Source organism: Misgurnus anguillicaudatus, chromosome 8 (genome assembly GCF_027580225.2).
Source record: "Misgurnus anguillicaudatus chromosome 8, ASM2758022v2, whole genome shotgun sequence".
Classification (NCBI taxonomy): domain Eukaryota; kingdom Metazoa; phylum Chordata; class Actinopteri; order Cypriniformes; family Cobitidae; genus Misgurnus; species Misgurnus anguillicaudatus.
Genome location: NC_073344.2, coordinates 10,182,123 through 10,206,714, shown reverse-complemented (window position 1 = coordinate 10,206,714; position 24,592 = coordinate 10,182,123). Strand labels below are relative to the sequence as shown.

The 24,592-nt window shown below is 38.5% G+C and overlaps 1 protein-coding gene across 1 annotated transcript in view; it reads left to right on the top strand.

Annotated features, from left to right (window-relative positions):
- nos1apa (nitric oxide synthase 1 (neuronal) adaptor protein a) overlaps positions 1 to 24,592 on the top strand; it is a 194,069-nt gene that overhangs the window by 157,402 nt on the left and 12,075 nt on the right. The window contains exons 9-10 of the mRNA XM_055214413.2: positions 5,701 to 5,866; positions 8,799 to 8,948. Of these exons, the coding sequence (XP_055070388.2) occupies positions 5,701 to 5,866; positions 8,799 to 8,948 (316 nt within the window). The remainder of the gene's footprint in view (positions 1 to 5,700; positions 5,867 to 8,798; positions 8,949 to 24,592) is intronic.

Below are 24,592 nucleotides of genomic sequence, written 5' to 3'. Positions count from 1 at the left end.
TTTGTAGCCAGTCATTTGTCAGTAGAGACATAGCCAGTAGTTTTTCATAACAGAGTGTGCGGCAGACTATCTTTTTTGGTGTGTTTTCAGGTTTTTCAGTGTCATTTCGGGTCTTAAGGGGGTCACACACCGGATGAGAAGCGCTACGTAGTGCCATGAATCTAAAAACAGGATACATTGCCTGATGGCGGCTGTCGGCTGTGACTCTAGAGCAGGGTTCCCCAAATCTTACCCTGGAGGGCCAGAGCACTACAGAGTTTAGGTCCAACCTTAATCAAACTTACCCACCTGTGGTTTTCTAGTGATCATGAAGACCTTGATTAGCTTGCTCGGGTGTGTTTGATCAAGGTTGGAGCTAAACTCTGCAGTGCTCCAGCCCTCCAGGGTAAGATTTGGGGAACCCTGCTCTAGACGCTGCTCAAATCCCTGTCGCGCCACAGAGCACCACTCACATAGTTTAACATTAAATAACATCATATTTGTCCCAAATCGTTAGCGATTAACATTGGCTGCTAACGTATATTTTGCATTTTGAAGTAGATGCTATCTGAGCTTGCGCTATTTAATGTGCACGTCCAGTGTACGATACCTCGGAGTTGTCGTAGACACGATGCTATGAGGCGTGGCACTTCCCGTCCGATGTGCGACCCACTTTATAATTTTGAAAATGAAATACTTTTTGATGTTGACAGTTTTGTTAAAATAAAATTATCATTATTAACTGTAAGAACCGTCATGTTAATAGAAAAACATACTTATGCATTTTTTTTTACTTTTGATTTTTTTGGGTCATTTGGGGAGGGGTTAATAGTGCACCACTTTTTTGTTAGGCCTACACCACTGCTCACAAATGTACTGTTTTGTTTCACAAGACACATATTGACCCAGTGAAGTCATTTAGATCAGTGTTTCTCAACCCTGGTCCTTAAGGACCCCCTTCCAGAAAGTTTTAGATGTCTCCTCATTTAAAACACCTGAACTAACTCATCAGACTCCTTCCAGAATGTCTCCCTAACAAGCTTATAATTTAAATCAGGTGTGTTAATTAAGGAGACATCTAAAACATTCTGGAAGGGGGTCCTTGAGCACCAGGGTTGAGAAACACTGATTTAGATTACTTGATAGATAGATGAATGTATTTTTGGAGCATCGCCATGTTGAGCTCTATATATGAATCATTATATTTCGGTTTGGGTTAAAAGAATAACCTAGGCATAAATGAATCTTAAGCGTACATGGTAATGACATAGCGTGAGCCTCAAACATGATTGTTTCCTCCTTCTAATGTAAACCTTGTAAATGCAAAAGACTGCTGGAAAACAGGCCAATCTCAACATAACTGTGACGTTACAGTCGAGATGTTGCTATGCCAAAACAAAGTTGTGATTGGTGAGTTAGCGCTATATGCTAGTTAATACTATACTATAGAGGGTATGCATTGACGTCACTTTTCCACATGACCACGCCGGAGCATGCCCTGTTGAGTGGCAAACGTTCAACAAAATGGCTGGTTTTCATAGAGGCTGCTGCGAAAATGCCAGTAAAACTGACTATTATCAGCTTAAATTGAATATAGTTGGACTCGATACCAGAGGTGGACAATACTTAGTTACATACATATTCCAAGCATCTGTGCTTTATAAATAATTTTAAGTGGAAAGTAAAACCTCTGCTTGATAGTGACCCTAGCAACTTGTCAACCCACCTGTGGTCTGTGGACGTTGGCATGAACTATCTATTTTCTTCTCCTTTCTGTGTTTTTGGCAGTCTGTAAAATGATAGCTCCGAATTCTTGTTAATCTGTTCCATTTAGACGCGTTTTCCCCGTGTTTTCGCTGATTTCACACAAATGCTGCTGCTCTGTCTTTTGCCACTCAGTGGGCGTAACCGCAGTCATTTTCGCCGAAGGTGACGTCACGTGCATACCCTCTACAGTTACAGTTACGTTTTGCAGGTCCATACGAAAAAAAACCACAAACTTATCACTCAGTAACCCCCATTAACAATCTCCAAACTATTTATTATTCCTCAAATTTCGTATCTTCGTCTGATTCAGGCTCAAACATAAGGTCTGTTTACACACACACACAGAGAGCTACTACTAAAGTAGCTGCTCTGTGAAACAGCCAATCAGAGAAGTGCTCAACATTATTATTCATGACCCTTTCAAATAAGGTAATAATACACCATTTCATTCTAAAGACAAATCCAAGGGTTGTAAATGGACAACTGTCTCTGGATCATTTTTGCACTTAATAACACCACATACCTTCCATGTAGATATCAGAAAACAATTTAACATATTAATTCAATGCATTCTTTGGCACCTTTAACTAAAGAAAGTAACTGTACATTCACACCGCTGCAGACTTGAGCTTGCGCCCGGTCATGGACGCTTGTCAAAAAGTACAGGGAAGCTTGTTCGCGCTTTGACCGCTCTGAAGTCTGTTTTTTAGAAACTAATGTTTCGGTAGAAGGGAAGTTTACATCGTATGTTTTTCCGGAATCAGCCAGCGAAGAACGTCTAGGCTATATTCCGATTGGTTGCTGGCGTTTTGCCGCTGAACCGCTTCATAGCTCATTACCATAAAGTTGGGCTTTTTTAAACTTTCTGATTGACACTCTGGTCGCTTAAAGCGTGACGCCAATAGATTTGACGCTCCTTGCAGCTGAAAGAAGCCAGCTTCCATTGTAAATTAATGACTTCCAGTAACTTTGGAAGCTCAAGTCTGAACGTACAGTATGTTATATTCATCTGGGATGGCATGACTGTGAGTAAATTATAAATTTTTATTATCTGCAGACAGTGCTATTCTGTTAAAATGTTTATTATGCGGTAAATATCTAGAGACCAAAAAGATCCAACCAACCATCCAGATCACCCTGACATTGTAGTGCTGAGCTTTATAGAGCATTTTGGTCTTTTATCTAGTTTGACCAAATTTAATTGCTTGGACATGAAGCTGTGAATGGGTAGTTGAATGGGTATTTGATGAAGCAAAGCATCTTGAGTAATTTTGTGTGTTGTCTGCATTGATGTTAGGTTAATGCCTCTCTGTGATTTGAAATGTGTAATTGCTTTCTTATCAATGGTATTTTTAATTCTGATGTTGTTAGTTTTGGATCTGTTCATCATTACTCTGAAAGATTCTTTGTTTGTAAAGCTTTCTGGATGAAAGTGGATTAAGATACATACTATAGCTGGGTGATTCTCACGAAAACTTGGTTTTAAAAATGTCAAGCATGAAAATGTAAAAATTCCTTAAATTTACTTTTTTTCCCACAGACATTGAAAAACAAAGTCTGGAGTAAATGGGAACATTCATTTAAAAACTTTTACTTATCATTTTAACACTGTAACATAATATAAAAAATTAGTCCTAAAAAATCTCATTACCGCAACAGTCAGAAAACATCAACACTGACATATTTTCAAAATGACATGACAAACCTGAAAGAACATAATTTGGAGATTAAAATCAAAGTATTATGCTTCTATTAATTAAATTAACATTTAATAAGCATATGTTGCGGTAATGATAGTCAAAATGTCGTGTAAGCATTCTGACAAGACAATATTTCAAATTAACTGTAAAAAAATGATCTTACCTGGTAGCCATCTTGAAGTAACTGGTCCATGTGCTTGGTCACTCAAAATCAAACTTTATTAAAATTCTGTATGTGTGCTTAAACTGTTCTCAAAAAGTGTTGCGGAGGATGAGAACATCAGGCATGGACTCATAATTTTCCAAATTTTTCTTCATTATTATTATACATGAATATTCAGTAAATATTTTTTCTGTCATCTAAAGTAGTCTAGCAAAACATCCATTTATTTTTTTTCTTAATATTTTTGTGTTAATTTGATTAAATTACAACATAACGCATGTTCAAACACAGCCGGACACATTGCGGTAATGAGAATTTCAGCAGAAAATTAGATAAAATTTACAATTATAAATTCTTATGTTGAAATCACACATTGTGCAAGGTAGAACACAGTATAGTGTTAATTCTGATGCTTTTTAATGTTACTATATTACACATTTTAAAGCTAAAATCATTAGTGCCGTGGTGTTTCAATGGTTTCGTGAGAATCACCCAGCTGTACCCAAATTCAAGGGCTACGACCTTCTAAGCATAAAACCTTAAAAGGCGAGCACTTGGTCTTTCAAGGTGGCAGTCTGCAAAGAGAACTGAAATGAGACGGTCTTCGAAGGACCCATAATTTGTGGCACCTGCTGCATGCACCCACTGAACCTGTCAGCAGAACACATATGTTTCTGACTTATTAAAATAAATATGGAATCAGAAAATTATAAAAAAAAAATTGAAAATATGACATGTCGATGTAGATTTAACTATTCAGTATATCAAATTAATCAACCTTAAAAATATATGCAACGTAAACAGAATAATATTTACACAAAACATAACTTTTAATCCTAAAACAGTGACAAGAAAAATGTTTTCTGATAAATACACATTTATTTAATAAAGGTTTTTATTGTTTATTTAAGAATATTCAGCCGTTATATGCAGCCGTTGCAGGCGCGTGGTGAATCTTGGGATAGCCTCGGCTGTTAAGGAAACATTCGTTATATCCTTAAAGGAATAGTCTACTCATTTTCAATATTAAAATATGTTATTACCTTAACTAAGAATTGTTGATACATCCCTCTATCATCTGTGTGCGTGCACGTAAGCGCTGGAGCACGCTGCGACGCTTCGATAGCATTTAGCTTAGCCCCATTCATTCAATGGTACCATTTAGAGATAAAGTTAGAAGTGACCAAACACATCAACGTTTTTCCTATTTAAGACGAGTAGTTATACGAGCAAGTTTGGTGGTACAAAATAAAACGTAGCACTTTTCTAAGCGGATTTAAAAGAGGAACTATATTTTATGGCGTAATAGCACTTATGGGAGTACTTCGACTCGGCGCAGTAACACCCTCCCTCTCCCATAATGAGATGGAGAAGGGGAGCGGACTTTTCAGGCGAGTCAAAGTACTCCCAAAAGTGCTATTACGCCATAAAATATAGTTCCTCTTTTAAATCCGCTTAGAAAAGTGCTACGTTTTATTTTGTACCACCAAACTTGCTCGTATAACTACTCGTCTTAAATAGAAAAAATGAATGGGGCTAAGCTAAATGCTATTGAAGCATCGCAGCGCGCTCCAGCGCTTACGTACACGCACACAGATGATAGAGGGATGTATCAACAATTCTTAGTTAAGGTAATAACATATTTTAATATTGAAAATGAGTAGACTATTCCTTTAACAGCGTGGAGAAATAAGGACGCATTTTGAGGCTTCATTCTAAGCATCCTTTGAATTGGGTCGGCCTTACTAGCCTCAAGTCGTGCTGCTTTGATGCAATCTGTCTTAAAATACGTCCTTGGAAGGTTGCAGCCTTTGAATTGGAACACAGCTTGTATGTTTGTTTTTGAACATGCATTATGAGGCAATTATAAAAACACTTAAGAGTTCAACCTTAACTACCACTGCGGTTTCTATAACCACAATGGAAAATTCAATATTTTTATAGCTTTGAACTCTTGAAAATCCAGCATATTCATATAAAACCTTACATATGCTAATATAAAGGCTAATTTTACAGTTAATTATGTATAGATTAATGGGTGCTTTTGCTTCATTATATGTAAAATGTTCTCTGTGTATGTGTTTCTCTAAGGTTCATCTGCTGAAAGATCAGCTTTCTGCAGAGGCTGCGGCGAGGATTGAAGCTCAGGCTCGGGTTCACCAGCTGTTGTTGCAGAATAAAGACCTGCTGCAGCATATTTCTCTCCTGGTCAAACAGGTTCAGGAGATGGAGCTCAAACTGGCAGGACACGGCTCAAGTGAGTGTGATTTTCTCTTCAGCCGTATATTACCCTCTTCACCCCATCCTTTTCTCTCTGGATGTCATTTTCTGGTTCCACTCCTTCATAGCTCCTCGGGAAAAAGCATTTCAGTTTTGCTCTTTGTAGAGGACATTGTTTCTTTTTTGTGATTTTCTCTGGGACCATCAATTCCACAGTCCCTATCTTAATACAAGATGATATCTAAAAGTGAACTTCTGCTATATCTGGGGATTATTTGGAGGTTGGTATATATATCATCCGTTTATATGGTTATACTGCCATATATTATCTGCAGGCTCTCATGAAAAAAGTAGAATTTTACATTTGTGCATTTGGCAGATGCTTTTATCCAAAGCGATTTATAGTGCATTCAAGTAAAAATTGTTTTATCAGTATGTGTGCTCCATAAATACTGTGCAAATAAAGTCATTAGAACAGCTTTGGTTTAGTGCTATTTACTGGCTTACTGCTATAATGACATTGAAGAGAGTAAATAACAAATGAAAGCAAATATTTTAAGCTTTAACACTCTGGGGTCGACTAAAGTTATCTCCAGATGCAAGTGTGTGTGCTTCATCAGACAGTGTGACGCGATCGACGGCCAAACGCACACACAAACACACGATGCCTCATATTTGTGGTATCATTATAAAAGATGCGATTGCAAACATCACATCTACTTGTTTACACGCGCCTGTAAATTAAGTTATATCCAGATGCGAGTGTGTGTGTGCTTCGTCAGACAGTGTGACGTGATCAATGGCCAAACGTACACACAAACACACGATGCCTCATATTTGACGCGCTTTGTGATATTCTTATAATAGATGCGATTGCAAACATCACATCTACTTGTTTACTCACGCCTGTAAATAAGAGTTATCTCCAGATTCTAATGTTTTCTTTGTGCTTCCGTCAGACAGTGTGACGCGATCGACCGCCACACGCACACATAAACACACACACAATGCCTCATATTTGACGCACTTTGTATTAAGACGCATCTAAACACATCTAAAACCTTGTTTATTCACGTATATCTCTGCACAGTAAGTTTATTTAACGCAGGATCACGCATGGGAAGGCATTACTTTTGTGTTGCTTTTACAAACAAACACGTAACAATAAAGGCGTCGTCTTACATTCCTGCTTAAAGGCTCATTATGCAGCTCATTATGCAAGTCTTTTGTTTCCTAAACTGTCAATCACAGATTATTCAAGAGCTTCCAGCCTAACCAAAAAGTGACTTTGAAATTGTAAATCAATATATTGTTTTATGTGAATGAGTAAGCAGAATGATTTTCACATCATTTTAAAGAAAAAAAACTCTAGACTACTAGATCCTGTTTTGAAAAGTCTTTGGAAAACATTTTAAGAATGAGTTTGTGGACTTATATCAGTCACTTAAAATTTTTGCTTTTTCAAAAACCACGCATAAACATTTTTCTCTTAAAAATACAAACATGTACATACATGTTGATCATATATATATTGTAGCCCAGTTTGTGCTGAATGCAGTGTTTTGAAACTGTTGTCATTATTATGTTGAATTACTGAAAAAAGCACAAATGTCAGTCTTCTCCAGGGCCCTAAAAACCCCTTAGATCCCAGAGGGTTAAACAGATTTTGTTGCATCCACTCACAAAAATTAAGTTTTTATATTTTTAAGGTATGAAATTTACAAAATATTTTCATGGAATTTGATCTTTACTTATTATCCTAAATATTTTTGGCCTAAAAGAAAAAATGATAATTTTATCCCATTTAATGCATCGTTGGCTATTGCTAGAAATATACCCGTTCGACTTATGACTGGTTTTGTGGTCCAGGGTCACATTTTACCAGGTTGCAGGATAATGAAAATTCTGCTTCATTTTTCTTCTGTTCTGCTAGATCACATTATTAATAAAAATACTCTTAGTGCACCTGAACCTCTGCATTTCTGAATAAAACTTAAGTGTTTCATCATTTCCCTTTTATTCATCCCTCACTGTCAAACCCTCCTGTCTTTTCTGTCTGTCTCTGGCATATATCATTTCACTTTGCTTTTGCCACTATCACACTCCAGTTCATTTTGTGCCCATTTTAAATCTTTTTTTTTCATGTCTCACCTGTACATGTCTCTCAAGTTATAAAGGACATTGTAAAGAACTCTCGTCCATGACATTCACAATTTTCATGCCTTCAGTCAGTGAAGCCAGGGGTCTTAAACTTAAGCCCTTTTCACATAGACATTACGGAAAATACACAGAAAATGCGTCCGGGATTTGTCTCCTGAGAAAGTCTCCAGTCACTTGAATAATAGTAAAGACTCAAAAATTCGGTCAGTTTCCCTAATATATTTGGTAAACCACCTTTAACAGAGTAAAAAAGTTTATGCGTGCCATCATTCATCCAGTTCTTCTTCCGTGCACTTAGAGGATTTTGCTGAAAAATCATTGTGGCATTTAACCTATTCTCAAACAAAGCACTATTTCTAAAATGTTTCAGGCCGGGTTTAAGCAGATTTGAAGCGAACTATTTGATGAGCATATAATACGTGCCAAGGGCATTCAGTCAATATCATTATCTCGTTTAGCGGCTGTTGCATCTAAGCTCTTTATATATTATAGGGTAAATCAAAGATTATCAAATATGTCCAGAGAAAAATAAAAAAGATAACAAAAGTGCAATTAAAAAATATTTAAACTGATATTTAGTATTTAAGTGAAAATTCTTTAAAAGTCTAAAAAAAAACACTGTTTGTGTAGCTCAGTTTGTATAGCATTGCATTAGCATCTTAACGGTCAAGGGTTCGATTCCCAGGAAACAAGCATACTAATAAAATATATAACCTGAGTGGATTAAAGTGTCTGCCACATGCAAATCTTTTTTGACCATGTCATTATATGCTGTACTTCATCCTCAGTCCTTTCCACTCTCTCAACAGTGGGATCTCAAGACAGTCTACTGGAAATCACCTTCCGTGCCAACGTGCCCCCAGTCCTGTGTGACCCCACCACCCCGAGACCAGAACACAGCATCCTTCCTCCGCTCAACGATGGGACGCAGCTGTCCCTGCCACTTGGCAGTCCTATAGGTAGGGACCAGTGCTTGGTCAAGTTTGAGTGTTTTCGCTTTCTACCGGGACCGCCCCAACAGGAGCAGAGCCCCGACCCTTCGTCCCAAGAGGCGTCGCCTTCATCGCGGGACGAGCTCCTAGGCAGCCTGGAGCTGCTTAGGTTCCGTGAGTCGGGAATCGAGTCAGAGTTTGAGTCGAACACGGACGAGAGCGATGAAAGCTGGGGACAGCAAGACGAGAGCACCCTGCGCCTGTTCAATGTGCTGAACAAGCACGGACCTCCTGACTGCTTGGAGGACGAAATTGCTGTTTAGTGTGAATTTTTTTTTGCAGCTTAGCAAAACGCAAATGCTTAATGCCGTACTTTAAAGGTTTAAGTTAAGCAAAATTGTCAAACTGTCCACCACTGTTTCCTACATCTTAACTGTCCCAAAGCGCAGGGTAAATGCTTTTGTCTCAACGTTAAATTATAAGGACAACAGATGTCAGGTTCTGCTTGTTGCTGTCTGATCTCTAATAGGACCCTGACACATACAGCGATTTTATCTGTTTAGCTTTCTGCCTGGGTTCAGAGATTGTCTTTTCATTGTTCGTTGGTTCCTGCTGCACGTTATTGGTGGCTATATCAAGAATTAATCACAAATGGCTTGCAGGTACAAATAAGAGGTCATTGTGATTTGACAAGGAAAGTGCACATTACATGTAGCAGTGGATATAATGCACACATTATTTTTTCATCATGATTTTAATTATATATCTGCAAGTGGCCAGAAACAATATATAGAAAGTAGAAATATTGTATGTCATAATACAGTAGTTTACATTTCAGTGTGTCACAATTTTTTCTCTTTAACCCCATTATTGGGTTAAATTAACCTAGAAAATATCCATAATTGTCTCAACCAGGGACCGAAACAACCCAGCAAAGGTTCAGTTTGTCTATATTTTACCCAATCATTGGTTAAAATAAGGCAGAATGTTTTAAGTTTACAGCACTACATGAAACAATGGGCTGAACCTCCTGTTGGTTGCCATCGCATCACATTCTCATTTAGGGCTGCATAACAACAAATGCAACTTATCGTTTGCAGAATGAAAGTTTTTGATTTGTTATTGTCATATATGTGTGTGTATTGTGTATAATAATTATGTATATATAATTACTTAGTATACTTATAATATATGTATCAAAAGATTAATCGCATACAAAATGTATAAATTAAGTTATTTATGTATATTTTTTAAAATGTATATATAACATAGAATATATCAAAATCTAAATATATATATGCAAAAATTAACTTTTTTTGTATGCGCTTAATTGTAATAATTTTTTTACAGCCCTAATATATATACATAATTATTATACACAATACACACACACATATATGACGTAAACAAAAACTTTTACAGGCGATTCACATTTCGCATTTTTTGCGCACTCAAGTTTGTTTTTTCAAATGTAGGCGCGCATTGTGCGCGCTCATAATGGAAGTCGCTTTTAACTTTCAAAGGTAAAAACTATGGCTGTCAAAATTAACGCGTTAACGCAAATTCATTTTAACGGCACTAATTTTATTTACGCACGATTAACGCAACACATAGTTTATGTTTGTCCCACAGCTGGATGAATTGTGGCGCAGCAAGTGATCCGCGCTGTCCAGATGAGTCGGAGGTTTTCATAAAAATAAGAACATTAAGCTCTTCTTGTCTAGAGAATCCAATGCTGTAAATGGTCATTAAATATCTAAAATGATATTTATCTGCACGTTTCCTGAGAGGTGTACCGTCCCAAATCCATAATCTAAAGCAAAGATGCGTCGTCGTTTACTTTTTGGTTTAGTTTTTAAAGCATTAAGAAATGATAGAAAATAGACTGCAAGACTTGCTTGATGTTAAAATAATTATTAAGAGAGATAAAGTTTGGGACCTGTTGATGTTAAGAGAGTTATTAAGAGTGACAAGATTCAAAAGCGATGTCTGACGCAGACGTCTGAAACGCATGCATACAAACGCGCGACCCCGATATATATAGACATCTAATAGACAATGTTAAAATTAGGGCTGTCAATAGATTAAAATATTTAATCGCGATTAATCGCATGATTTCATGATTTAACTCGCGATTAATCGCAAATTAATCGCATATTTTTATCTGTTCTAAATTGACCTAAATGTAACACTTTTTAAGTTTTTAATGCTCTAATCAGCATGGATTTGGATAATATATATGCTATATGCAAATGTATGTCTACAACAGCCTGTTTACATTTTCAACAGAACCATCAGCCATAGTTTTATAAATGTTTTTTCCTTTAGAAGACCTTGTTCTTTCTCCATTTCTGTTTGCTGCTGCATCATTTGTGGCCTGTGCTGGCAAATTGAGTTGGGATGAGCAAATTTTCAAAAATGTGTCATTTATATTTTAACATTCTCTATTAAAAAACTTCAAAACAATTGGAACAATTGTTGGAATCTGACAAAGCATGACAGAACTATACCTGTTAATGCGGAGCAAAAACAATATCAATGTACATATATGTTTTTCTTTTATTGTTTGGTTTTGACATTGAGACAGACCACTTTAAGACTTTAAGTAGGATAATGCAAGGGTTTAATGTAGTGACACAACGGATACTTTTCCTTAGCAGTTGGCCAGGCATTTACTTCGGATGTAGCAGATTGTGGGTCGTACCTGCGTGGATTCTTGTCAAAACGGATATTTTTGACCGGTGGTTTTGCGTGGGATGTCTGTATGTATCGGGGTCACGCACTCGCGTGTTTGTGTGCGTGCGCTTCGGACGTCTGCGTCGGACATCGCTTTTGGGCCTTGTCACTCTTAATAACTCTTTTAACATCAATCCGATCCCGAACTTTATCTCTCTTAATAATTATTTTAACATCAAGAAAGTCCTGCGGTCTATTTTCTATAATTTCTGAATGCTTTTTAAAACGAAACTAAAAAGTGAAAGAAGGCGCATCTTTGCTTTATATGGATTTGGGACGGTACACCTCACAGAAAACGTGTAGATAAAGAAAACTGCACGTGCAGAAAACGTGCATTTTGGATGTTTGGTGACCATTTGGAGCGTTGGGTTCGCTGGACGAGAGCTTAATGTTCTTGTTTTTGTGAGGAGCTTCGGCTCATCTGGGCGGCGCGGGTCGCTTGCTGCGTCTCAGTTCATCCGGCTGTGGGTCAGGCGGGAGTTGCGCGTTGGTTAATCGTGCGTTAATAAAATTAGTGCCGTTAAAATGAATTTGCGTTAACGCGTTATTAACGCGTTTATTTTGACAGCCCTAGTTAAAATATAAATGACTAATTTTTTTTTTATTTGCTCATCCCAACTCAATTTGCCAGCGCATGTCACAAATGATCAGCAGCAAACAGAATGGAGAAAGTACAAGGTCTTCTAAAGGGAAAATCATATATAAAACTATGGTTTACTAATCCATGCTGATTGGAGCATTAAAAACTTGAAAAGTGTTACATTTAGGTAAATTTAGAACAGATAAAAATGTGCGATTAATTTGCGATTAATCGCGAGTTAACTCATGAAATCATGCGATTAATCTAGATTAATTTTTTTAATCTATTGACAGCCCTATTAAAAACATTTCAACTATCTAGAATGCCGCAAGCGCACCCCGCAGGTCATGTGACAAGAACCAACCGACGGTTGCGTTTTCCACGCAGATTTCCAGCGAAATGTGAACCGCCTCTTATTATGCTAACTGTTAGTTGCGAATAGTTGTTATGCAGCCCTATTCTCATCATAAAATATTTATTTAAACCACTTCTTCAGTCATTGCAAATCACTGTATGTGTCAATGTCCCTTTAAAACTATATGAAGTAGTTGCAAGTAATTGTTTTTAACTAAAGATAAAGTACATCTATAGAAAATGAAAAGTATTTTATACATTGTCCTGTGGTTCTGTATTTATCGCATCGGTTTTGTACAGGGCATGCACGTACTGATGTGCATTCGGATCACCTTTCATCTGAAGCGCTACAAATGAAGAAAATGATCTAGCTTACATTTGTTATCAGCATGTGTGATAGAAAAGACTTCTAATCGAATGACTGGGCCGCGGATGCTAAGCTAATTATACCCTAAGGGTACAAGGCGTCTAACCAGTCAGATATTTACCAACGAGGACTCCAATTAGTTTGCCATGTCAAAGTTTTTTTAAACCCACACCTTTTATTTATTCCTTTCACGCACGAAAGAGCTTGTCGTGTCTACAATACCTCTAACTACATCAAACATGGAGTTTTGTACACTTTGCTTTCTCGCCTTCACTGTTATGTGCTTCTGAAAAGTGATATATTTCTGTGTCCTGTATCTCTCTGATAAACTACTGGCCTCTTTAAACGCTCTCTTCTTATTTTCCCATTTTCCTCTCGCTCTCTGTATCTCCTTGTGCGCCCAGGGTCATTTCAAAGCAGACAAGTGACCACAATTATACTGGTAATAATAGGGTGGTGAGTAAATCTTCCCACGCAGGACTTTGAAAGCACTCTGTTTTGGGTTTGTTCTCAAACATTTGTATTTTCCACCATTTATGCACTGAAACCATTTTTCTTTCAACAAAGAAATGAAGTAAATCTCCCACGGCACTTATAAAAAAATCTTCTTCGTTTTTTAGGTTGTTTCTAACGATGGATTCATGACCAATGTCGTTGTCTTGCAACAGGTCTTGAGGCCAAGGCCTCGCTGTGAGCTTTGTTGCTTTGTTTCTAAATCCCCTTAAGACAAAGTGTGTTGATGTCAGAACACAGGAAGACCAGTAAATCATTTTCTCTTTTCTTCACCATTTTCAAGGACACAGAACATTTTTTTATTTGTGGTGCTTGCTAAGATTAGCATTACCATGACTACATAAGTATGCAACTCATCTTGTTTTTGTACCATGAGTTATACCTTGAATTGTGTGGATATTTTTTTCTCTATAAGTGAAAAACTTTATTCCAGAGTATAGTTTGTTTTTTATGTGTACGCGAACACACACACATGGTTGATCACACAGCCTTACAAAACATAGTTTATTTTACTTGTCCTTAAATGCAAGGCATCTCCTGGGCTACATTATACATTTTCCTTTACATGCATGCACGATCTACATGTACAAAATCTGAGCGGTTACAAAAATGTGTCTATTCTGATTATGTTATTTGCATCCTGTGCACTCTGCATGGACCCTCGCGTATGTGTAAAAATGGGACTATACTTCTAGCTTAAGTGATCGTAAGAGTTTTCACCTGGTGGATAACAGTGGCATAAAAATTGTTGGATAGATGAAAGAACACAACCAATGTATCATAGAGAAATAGGGGTTGGACAATAAAGGGGGCGCACACTGGATAAGAGGCGCAGCCACACGTTGCGTAGCCCAATATCTTTACAATCCAATCACTTTATTTTATATGATTGTACACAAACCGGTGGTGCCCTGACCTCACGGGAATTTGCATGTATTTTTTGAGATGGCGTTTTTGTATGAATTCATACGAAGTGAAGCGTACGATAAAAATGAATCTCCACCTCTAACCCATCGTCACAGGGGGGAAAGCAAATAGTAGAGAAACAAATTAGTATGAATTAGTCACCTCGTGAAATACGTACGAATTGTCATGATATTGCGTTGGTCGTTCAGGGTCTGTCCATGCCGCTCCGCTGTGACTCTGGATGCTGCTTAAAATCCTGACGAGCCACTGAGCACCACTTACATAATTTAAAGGGACACACTTTTTTTGAAAATAGGCAAATTTTCCAGCTCCCCTAGAGTTAAGGCCCGGGTATACTTTTTTCCGCGGACGCGTGCGCGCGCGAGCCGGACGCGGAAAAAAAGTATACCCGGGCCTTACGAGTATAGTCCCCGCGGCTACACGCGGATGGCCACGTTCGACACTATACGCAATACAAATGATTTCTTATTCAAATTATTAGTCAGGGCAGCACTGATTTGCCGACATTTACAGTACATTAAAACATTAGGATAGGTGAAGAAAAGTAACTGATCCACCATTGCAAACACAGTTTAGAACAAACAATAAGACAACAAAGAACAGAAATCAAACAAACATGCTCCACAGCTTTCTGTTCTTGGAAGAAGTACAAGTTAAAGAAGAAAAACGATAGTGTGTGTGCAAATGCTGTCTATTTCCTTTGTATAATTGTTTATAGTGGTGTTCCCCTTCTAAATATTTTCACGCGCATGCGCTGTTGTACGCGGACTGTACGCGCACTGTCCGCGCGGTCTCAAATTTTGGGCTGCACGCGGACGGTCCGCGCGGCCGGCCGCGGACCCTCTTGATGACGAAAATGACGTCATGCGGACGGCGCGCATACGCGGACGTCCCTAGTATACTTTCGGCTTTAAACATTTGATTTTTACTGTTTTGCAATCCATTCAGCGGATCTCCAGGTCTGGCGGTACCACTTTAAGCATAGCTTAGCATAATTCATTGAATCTGATTAGACCATTAGCATTGCGCTCAAAAATAACCAAAGAGTTTTGATATTTTTCCTATTTTAAGGCCAATTTGCACTGGTCAGACAACTACCAACTCCAACAGAAACAAACAGACACCAACAGACACCCACATTCTAAAGTCTCATTTACTTTGATCCAACAACTGCCAACAGAGCTTTCAAACTGCGAATTGGCCTTAAAACTGGACTCTTCTGTAGTAACATCGTGTACTAAGATCGACGGAAAAATAAAGGTTGCGATTTTCTAGGCCGATATGGCTAGGAACTATACTATCATTCCGGCATAATAATCAAGGGCAGCAGGTGCAATGATATTATGCAGTGCCCGAAAATAGTCCCCTGCTATTGAAAGTTACCAGCAGGGCTGGCTAAGCTATGCTAAAAGTGGTATTGCCAGAACTGGAGATCAATTGAATGGATTCCAAAACTGTAAAAATCAAGTGTTTAACTCCAGAGGAGCTGGAAAATAAGCATATTTTCAAAAAAGTAATGTGTCCCTTTAACATTAAATAATATATTTGTCCCAAATAAACGTTAATATACAAACTGAACAATGTACAAACCCTAGGTTGCAAGATACATTGATCTGTTTGGAATGAATGGAAAAAAGCGCATTAAAGGTCCCATATTGTCAAATCTGAAATGTCATGAAATGCTTTTTTCATGATTACTGAGGTCTAGGGGCTATTAAGTTTCAAAACAGTCATTTTCCAGTCAAATTCACACAGCCTGCTTGAAGTAGCTGTGATTTTTCACAAAACCGTAGTCACCGCCTTCAGTCACCACTCAAGCACTGTCCACGTCCCACCCCCACATCCATGCGTGCATCCGGTGTGCAATACCTGTCAGTTGGCGTAGACACGGCGAGATGCTTCTTACCCGTTGTGCGACAGCCCTAGGAGCAGTTCACATTTTGCGTCTAAAAACACAGCTTTTTCTCCTTTTTTCCAACACGCTTTCTGACACTGCATTCTGAAAAGTTGATTGGTTGTGCCACCAAAGTGCCTGAAAAAGAGTGTGTCGCACCACGTGCATGTCGTGACCACCTCGCTTTCAATTTGAGCACAGTTGCCAACCGTATAGATACAAAATAACATATTTGCGCACACAAAAGGTGCGAAATATGACCCTCGCCCTTCCGACATGGGAAAAGTTGAATTGGCTGCAGTACTAAAGTGCCTGGAAAAAAAGAGTGTGTCGCACCACGTGCGTGTCGCAACCACCTTGCTCTAAATTTGAGCGCACTTGTTGCCCGTATACTAGGGGTGGAACGGTACATGTATTCGTTTCGAACCGAATCGGTACGGGGGTCACGGTTCGGTGCATGAATTTAAACACAGAAGATCCGCGGGTTCTTTATGGACAGCTAATCTGTTGCCCCGCTTTAGCTCTGAAGCTCTGATTGGCGCCGATGCAGCCGAGCTCTGCCTATGTATGTGCTCTATCAGAGCCCGTCTACATTCTGGCACTCTGCAGTTTTTTGTCAGGTCGACGCCGGTCCAGTCAGTTAGTGAGCAGCGATAGCGAGGATGGCAAGTGGTGTTCCACAAGAGTTAGACGCTCCGCCAGCCTCTTTAAGATCGCAAGTTTGGCAAAACTTCAGTTTTCCAGTCAGTTACAATAGTACAGGCGAGAGAGTGGTGGAAAAGACGAGGACTGTGCGTTGGCGTTGTTTAGCAGTTGTTAGGTAGGTGAGTGGAAATACATCTAATCGGGGCTCTCAAGTCTCACGCATTCACCTTGACACACACGCATTTCAGTCAGTTCACACGCTCACACGCCACACTTTGTATTTCTCATGCTGAGAAGTAGGAGATAAATTGTCCTGCTAATATACAATTAATGGACGAGGCGCAGTTCACTGTCGAGTTCAGCTGCTTTTTTAAAGTGTGCTCAACTTTACGCAGCGCCATCAGCGTCAGAGTACCGCAAGAAATCTTGCGGAGGAGGCTGATTTCAAATCGCTCTCGCGTTACTCTGACGTCATCCACTTGTCGTTTCTTGCAGCGCCTCGTGAAGTCGTACACACCTATTAATTCATCATACAAGCCTTTTTTTTTTTTGTTCTTTAGTACATTAATATGAAATAAGGCCAAAATTTTATTTTAAAATGTATTTAGGTAACACTTGACATTTGAACCCATATTTGTATGAAAGATGAGTACAAGATTACTTAAAGTGGTATACATTTTTGAAATACGAGATAGTATGTTAAATGCATTTCAGTTCATATTCATGACATCTCAAAATAACACTGATAAGGACACCTATGTTTTTAAGATTATCTTAAGTACTAAAATAATGCCTTCTTCATTTTTGTTTTCCTTTTCCCTCCATTGTACCGAAAGTGAATCGAATCGAGGTACGAACCGAACCGGGACTTCTGTGTACCGTTCCACCCCTACCGTATACATTCAAAATAACACATTTCCACACAAAAAAGGTGCGAAATGTGAACCACCCTTAAGCAACTACCCAAAACAATCAAGCAACGACCTTGCAACCACATAGCAACTGGCAACCATATAAAATTTTCTTTGACGTCAAATACAATAAATCTTACGTTTTTCATTGAAAATCTTACTGCAGGCTTTCAAATATGTGATTCATTTTGTGGAAAAATAAGAAAAGTGAGAAAATCATTTGAAGGAGAAAATTAGTTCTGTAATTTTTAAGAGCTTTCCGATTTCACTTCTCACTGCTTGCTCACTTTTCACTTGTAAGTCTTATCAGAGCAAATGGTTGATCTAGGGGACGTCAGTGCTGCTTGACAGGGGATGCTCATGATTGATCAATGACAGATGCCACTTAAATTGCTAGATCAAGGTGCTTTTGAGTGACGAACAATTGCACAAACATCTGTAGTTGCCAGCATTGATCTCCTAAGTATACACTTGTTTAGTTGTGTGCTTGTGTATATGTAAATACAATTACTGATTCACTTCACTTTATGAGAAAGAAATACACTTTAAATCCAATTGTCACATCCGGCTGCTTCAGAAAACAGAAATTAGCGCTAGACATGCGTAGAGCAAACACAAAGAACACCACGTGACCGCTGTGAAATTTAAGGATGCTCTGGAGCTTCGCTGTCTCATCTCTGCTCACACAGGGAAACAAGCGGCTGTTGAACGGCTTTTGCCTGCAGCGTAATTGAAATTGCATAAGGATATCACATCTCATTTTAGTACAGCTGCCACTTCTGAAAAAGCTGTTGGAAGCTGAATTAAAAGCTTATTCTCAAGCCCACCCGCTTGCTCTGGAAATATATCCTTTTGAGTACAACGCTTTGAGCAAAATTCTTTCTCTTGAAGTTGTCAAGGCACTTTGTGATTTTGAAGTGTTTGAATGGATCTTTAGTAGAAGTTGTGAAGATAACAAAACAAGACATTAATAATGATATATGAGAAGAAGTGAATTGTAAAGTCATTGGAATACAAAATTTTTGTCAATACAGAGGCAAAATACATTTTTTAATAATTTTTGTAGACTAAGATTTAGATTACTTTGCCTTGTATTACTATTATATTAAATTCGATAAAGCTGGTTTACACTGTTGCCAGTGATAGAGTAAACATAACTGTAATCCGATTACCTTAATCCATCCCTCTTTGTTTTCTTTTTCTCCTTTTCAAAAGTAATGGGAACGCATTAATTGATTTTTCCTTTCTTTGTTGGTGCAAACGGAAATGCAAAAGTTATTTTTGATGCGTTCTCCCATTAACCTCTATTAAAAGTGTACTTCGGTGATCCGAACCAGGAAATGTAAAAAGGGTCCGTTCAATTCAAAAGTCAAATAGAGTTCCATCGATTCAAGCTCCTTTATGTCCCAGAAGGGCTTCACACCATGAAATTGAAAACGCAAAAACATGAATTAATTAGACACGTTTTGGAGAAATGCTAATATGCACGGTTGAACTTGTCAGGTTCCAATGAATTCTTCCAAGACACATGATTGGAGAAAAGTAAACGTAAAGGCAAATGCGTTGCAAACGTGTTCTTGTTTGATATTAATGTTGAGGAGTCTTTGATTAAAAATTTATGCAAAGTCGGGCAAAAATTAGGCCATTGTCTCCAGTTGAGTTGAGCAATTTTCAGTTGGTTGAAGTCAGATTTTTCTCTCTAATGGCAGTGTAATGTTATGTACTCCGCTATTTAGATTTGTTGTCACAGTTGTCTCTTTTAAGTGCTCAGTATACTGCGTAGGCCCTACAGTGTAGCCCTGACGTCAAGGGCCCTGTCCCAAATGGCACACTCTGGACTTGTGGACCTCCTCAGAGTCCACACTTTGATGACATCATGTAGTGCAGACCCTAGGGACCCTTGACGCGAGTCCAAGAGGGTGCACTGAAGTTGTATTTTGGGACAGACTCGAGCGTCACGCTGGACATAAGAAGAGAAGTTGCCCATCAGTGTGAGCTCCTCCCTTCCGTCGTCTGATTGGTCTGATTTCTCTTTTGCAAGGACTTCTGGGTTGGTAGAGTGCGCGAAGCCCGCATCACCCTACTAGACTAAGCGAGCACGTGCAATTTAAGGCCGCGAGACCAAAAGTCCACATGAAGTGGGCCATTTGGGACAGGGCCATAAGTCACCCGCCGGTACTTCTGCATTGTAGTTTGCGTCGACCTGCAATTACACAAAAGAAGAAGAAGCTTGTTGTGTAGAAATCCATATAAGGAAATGTGACGCAGATTTTTTTACCTGACAGGAGCGGTTATAGTGGACCAATCACAGTGTTTGCAATCCGCGTAGAAATTCAGTTTCAGTTGTAGTTCAGTAATGGCAGTTGTAGTTCAGAAAGACGTGAGAAAAGCTATTCGGTCCGCTTTTGCAAAACTGCCGAATATACAGAAGTTAAAGCCGAAAGCAAGAACAATGTTTGCTAAGTTTTGGTAGTCTGATCATTCAGACTTGTTGTTTCCGGCCGGTTTCGGCGCATGATATACATCACGACCAAACGTTAGCGATTGGTTATGGCAGATTCAGAGTGACTCTGGGCAGATCCAATAGTTTTAAACTTCAACAGAGGACCCTCCTTAACGGAAGTAACGCTTTGCAATGGAGCGTGGCTAGACTCTGTACAAATGAAATAAATGTACGAGAGTCTGGTTGGACCAGGCTAACGAATTGCTATTTACCAAGCTATTTGGTACTGTAGTGTTCCTATTGTGGGTTTTTCTTTAATTTTCTCCCCTGGTTATGCACTAGGTGGGTGTGCACACCAAAACGTTTTTACGAGGCTGAAAACGCCTGGAGGACGCCGAATGCCAGCTGTTTTTTCAGCTGAGCACCAGCTTTCTTCAGCTGAGCGCTTTGGTAGCTATGATACGTGAGCTGTGAGCCGATTGGTTGTTTTGATATTTGTCCCGCCGCTTCTTCACTGTGATTGGAAGACCGTGTGAGAACTGATATTGACTTGAGCGTGTCACCCAAAGTTGAAACTTTCCACTTCCAAATACCGCCGAGCGGCAGGTTTCAGCAAAAATAAAAAACGCTAGCTGCTGGCTTATTTGAAAAACGCTGCACTTCCATTGGAAACAATTGAAAACGTACGCTGGCTGCAACTTTGGGTGAAAAGCTCAGCTCATCAATTTCAGTTCTTACACTGCCGTCCAATCACAGTGAAGGAGGGGCGGGACAAATATCACAGCAACCAAAGCGCACAGCTAAAGAAAGCTGGTAGTCAACGTTCGCCGGGCGTTTTCAGATGCTTAAAAAAGCTTTGGTGTGTCCCGACCCAATCTCAAGTACTCCATAAGCTAGGAAGATCCAGCACCGCTCTTCAAGAGAGATAAATGTTTCAGATAAACCTTATGCTTATCAGTTCATTAGGAAACATTGTATTAGAAGGCTAAAGGATGAAGCCTTGTACCTCATATAATATTGTAGCCCAGTTTGTGCTGAACGCAGTGTTATGAGACACTTGCCATTATTATGTTTTAAAGCAACTGAAAAAAGACCAAATGTAAGATCATGTCACAACCTTTGCCCAAAATGGTCGGACCCCAGAGGGTTAATAGCAGGAAGCTATCACATGCATTAGTTTTTAAAGACACCCCTCTATACAGTCCAACTAAATTTCATTAAATGTATCACTACTGTGTCTTCATTTTCCATTCCCCCATCCCTCGTCTTTAAAAGATTAATGTCAGAAAGAGGGTTCAAATGAAATATTGATATTTGACCTATCTTCTGCTGACCTGAACATCTGCTAGGTCAACCGAATTGGAGATAATAGGTTAAGATTTTTTTACCTATTCATTATTTATTTATTATCCAGTTTGTTAAAGTATTCCATATATGGTGCTTTCTTGGCTGCGGGTGCAAATATTTGCTTTAATAATGATTTGATTTGTTTTAATTTAATGGATCTTCAAATCTGAATTTATAATTCATAGTTTAATTATAAATAAAGAGGACCAACCGATAACGTAGCTTCCAAAAAGTATATTGAGAATCTGGATTTAGTGCTTTTAAAATCTGAAAATAGGTCAAGAACATGATTTAAATAATGAATGAACACATAATACATTTGATATTACCACATTTAATGATTGAACACTGTAATCATTGCATTTTCATTACAATGCATGGGTTGTTTTACACCCTTACTATTGGCCCAAATTAACATGACTTATTTACGATTCAATTATTATATTCATGACACTTTAAAACCTTCAAAACTCACATTATCCCATAGATTATTGCTCGAGCATTCCCATTATGAATTCTCCTCATGAAAATGCAAACTGCATTCATTCTTCACAGCATCTGCAGCACATTCATTGCTTAGTTAATCTTTAACCTTTCGTCCTCCATTGAAATAAGTAATATATTGATCATGACTATTCAACATGACTAAACTCAACAAAACAGTCGCCCTCCTGAACTGCAGTTTAATAGTCATGCTATAGGTGACTTTAGATTAATTCACAAGTTTAATCCAATAAAGATCTGCAAGATGCTTTGAGCTATTCTTGAAATAGAGCTGCTATAACATTGTCCCTAACACTTTATTCTGTTATTGGTTTTAACATGATAAATTGTTTAATCTGCCCGACCCGTGTTGTCTGGGAATTAAAGTCATCTATAAAGATATAAACCCAGATACGTGTTAAAGGTGTTAAATTGAAAAAGTATAGCGCATTCACCACTAAAAGTACTGTATGAAGCTGTTATATTAATTGACCTGTAAACAGAGTAGCCTGCTTGTTTTGATATCGTCAGGAGAGCTGGATAACAGGATATCATATGGTGTTCAGCATCAATGCACTTATTTCCCCTGTGCCATTTAAAGCTACCCATTGTGTTTTTATCGTTGTAGTCCACATAAATATCTTCTCTCTCTTGTATTTGTCGACTAGGTGTCTATAGCTGATGTACACGTTGTACGTTTTTTCACCCCATTTACTTTTTACCAATCTTTTTTGCTGTTTGTCAAGGTAGTTATCCTGCTATTTAAATTATTCAATATCTCGTTTATTTATCAGAAACTCATACATTGCTTCACATATGTAATCCTGCCTGTGAAAACCCAACCAAAGTCATTGATTTGTGATTTACTCTTATTTTCATTCTACATAATGTAAAGAACATGCTGTGTAAATATAACCTTGATGTCTTTAGTATTGACTAAGTTCATGTCAAAGAATGAAATCATAGTGAAATGAATGAATGAAATCAAACTCCTAATCTCAAAATTAGATTGAGACTTCAGCCTGGTAGTCACGTTTTCTCCCAACAATCTTACTACCCATAAAAAGTTTAATTGTGCGAGTTCTCCATGTGCTGGCTGGACACCATTTGATCCAGTGGGTCTCTGTCTGCTGGGAGACATCAGGATCAAGCAGAAGCTCATAAACCGGCCCAGAATAGCACCGTGTCAGATACCCTGCTTACGTTTGCTACTGTGATGAAGGCTCAGTGAGGTATTTTAAACTTCTGCCTGAAGCTACATGTCTGATAATACCCAGGGATCAGAATTAATGATCAGTGCTTTTGGCTAAAATTGGGACTTGGATTTGATATGCATGTCTCTTATGGATCTTCATTTGTAGAACTTGCATAAGGATTCTCGACTTGCATAAAGTCTGGTTTGGTTTAAACTTAGTCTGACCAAGACTTAAATAATAGACAAAAGTAGTAAAAAATTAATAGTGCGTTATTTTAAATTATACCACAGAGCCGACTAAAGCTTTATTCTGATTGGTTTAGAAATGTTCCAAAGGTATGAATTATTTTTTGATAAACACACACCGTCAAATGTCTTAAAATAACCACTAGAGCAATGTGTGTGGTAACTGTGGTATAAGCGGAATATGTGACGGTCCTTTGAATTATTTGAAAATAATGCACTCCCGTGATGTCGTCATTTTCATTTAATTCAATGGCACGTCGACTTTTATTACTTAGTCAGTTATTCCGTTTATACCACGGTTACCACAGACATTGCTCTGGTGATTATTAAAAGACATTTGACATGTCAGGTGTGCGTTTATCAAAAAAGTATGCATACCCGTAAACATTTCTCAACCAATCAGAATAAAGCATTCAACAGCCCCATGGTATAATCTGAAATTGATGAAACCTCCATAATAGACCAGAAGAAAAACTTAATTTTGATATTAAGGTTTCTGTCACGATTTCGATTCTAAATTGAAATCGGTCGAAATTAAGTCACAACCTCGAACTTCGTATTAAAAAATGGAATCGTCGATGCTTCCATGTCATGTCCAGTCGGCTTGCCAAGTGGAAAAAACGTGTGAATGCTGCGAGCCAACCTCCTCTAACTTCGCTAGCTACAGCCAGTTAAAAGATAGCATGGCAGATGCAGGAGACACCACGTGAGCTGCTTTTTACATGGGAAACAAAAAACAGCAAGTGCCTCCGCCTTCAGCTAAACTAAATCAGAGCAAGCGCGCGTGCACAGCAGAGCGGCGTCTGTGACAGGACCGGTCGTTTCTCTGAACCGAGATCTGTTTAAGTTTCACAACAACTTATTTCAGTTGCTTAAGAGTTATGTAAACAGCATTTAAACATTACTCATTGGGGTATAGTCTCACAATATCGTCTGATGGTAATAAAAGTGCGTTTTTAAAATACAGATGTTTATCAGGTATGTGCATGTACCATATTTTTCCACTAGCAGCACGACTAACATGGCAGGG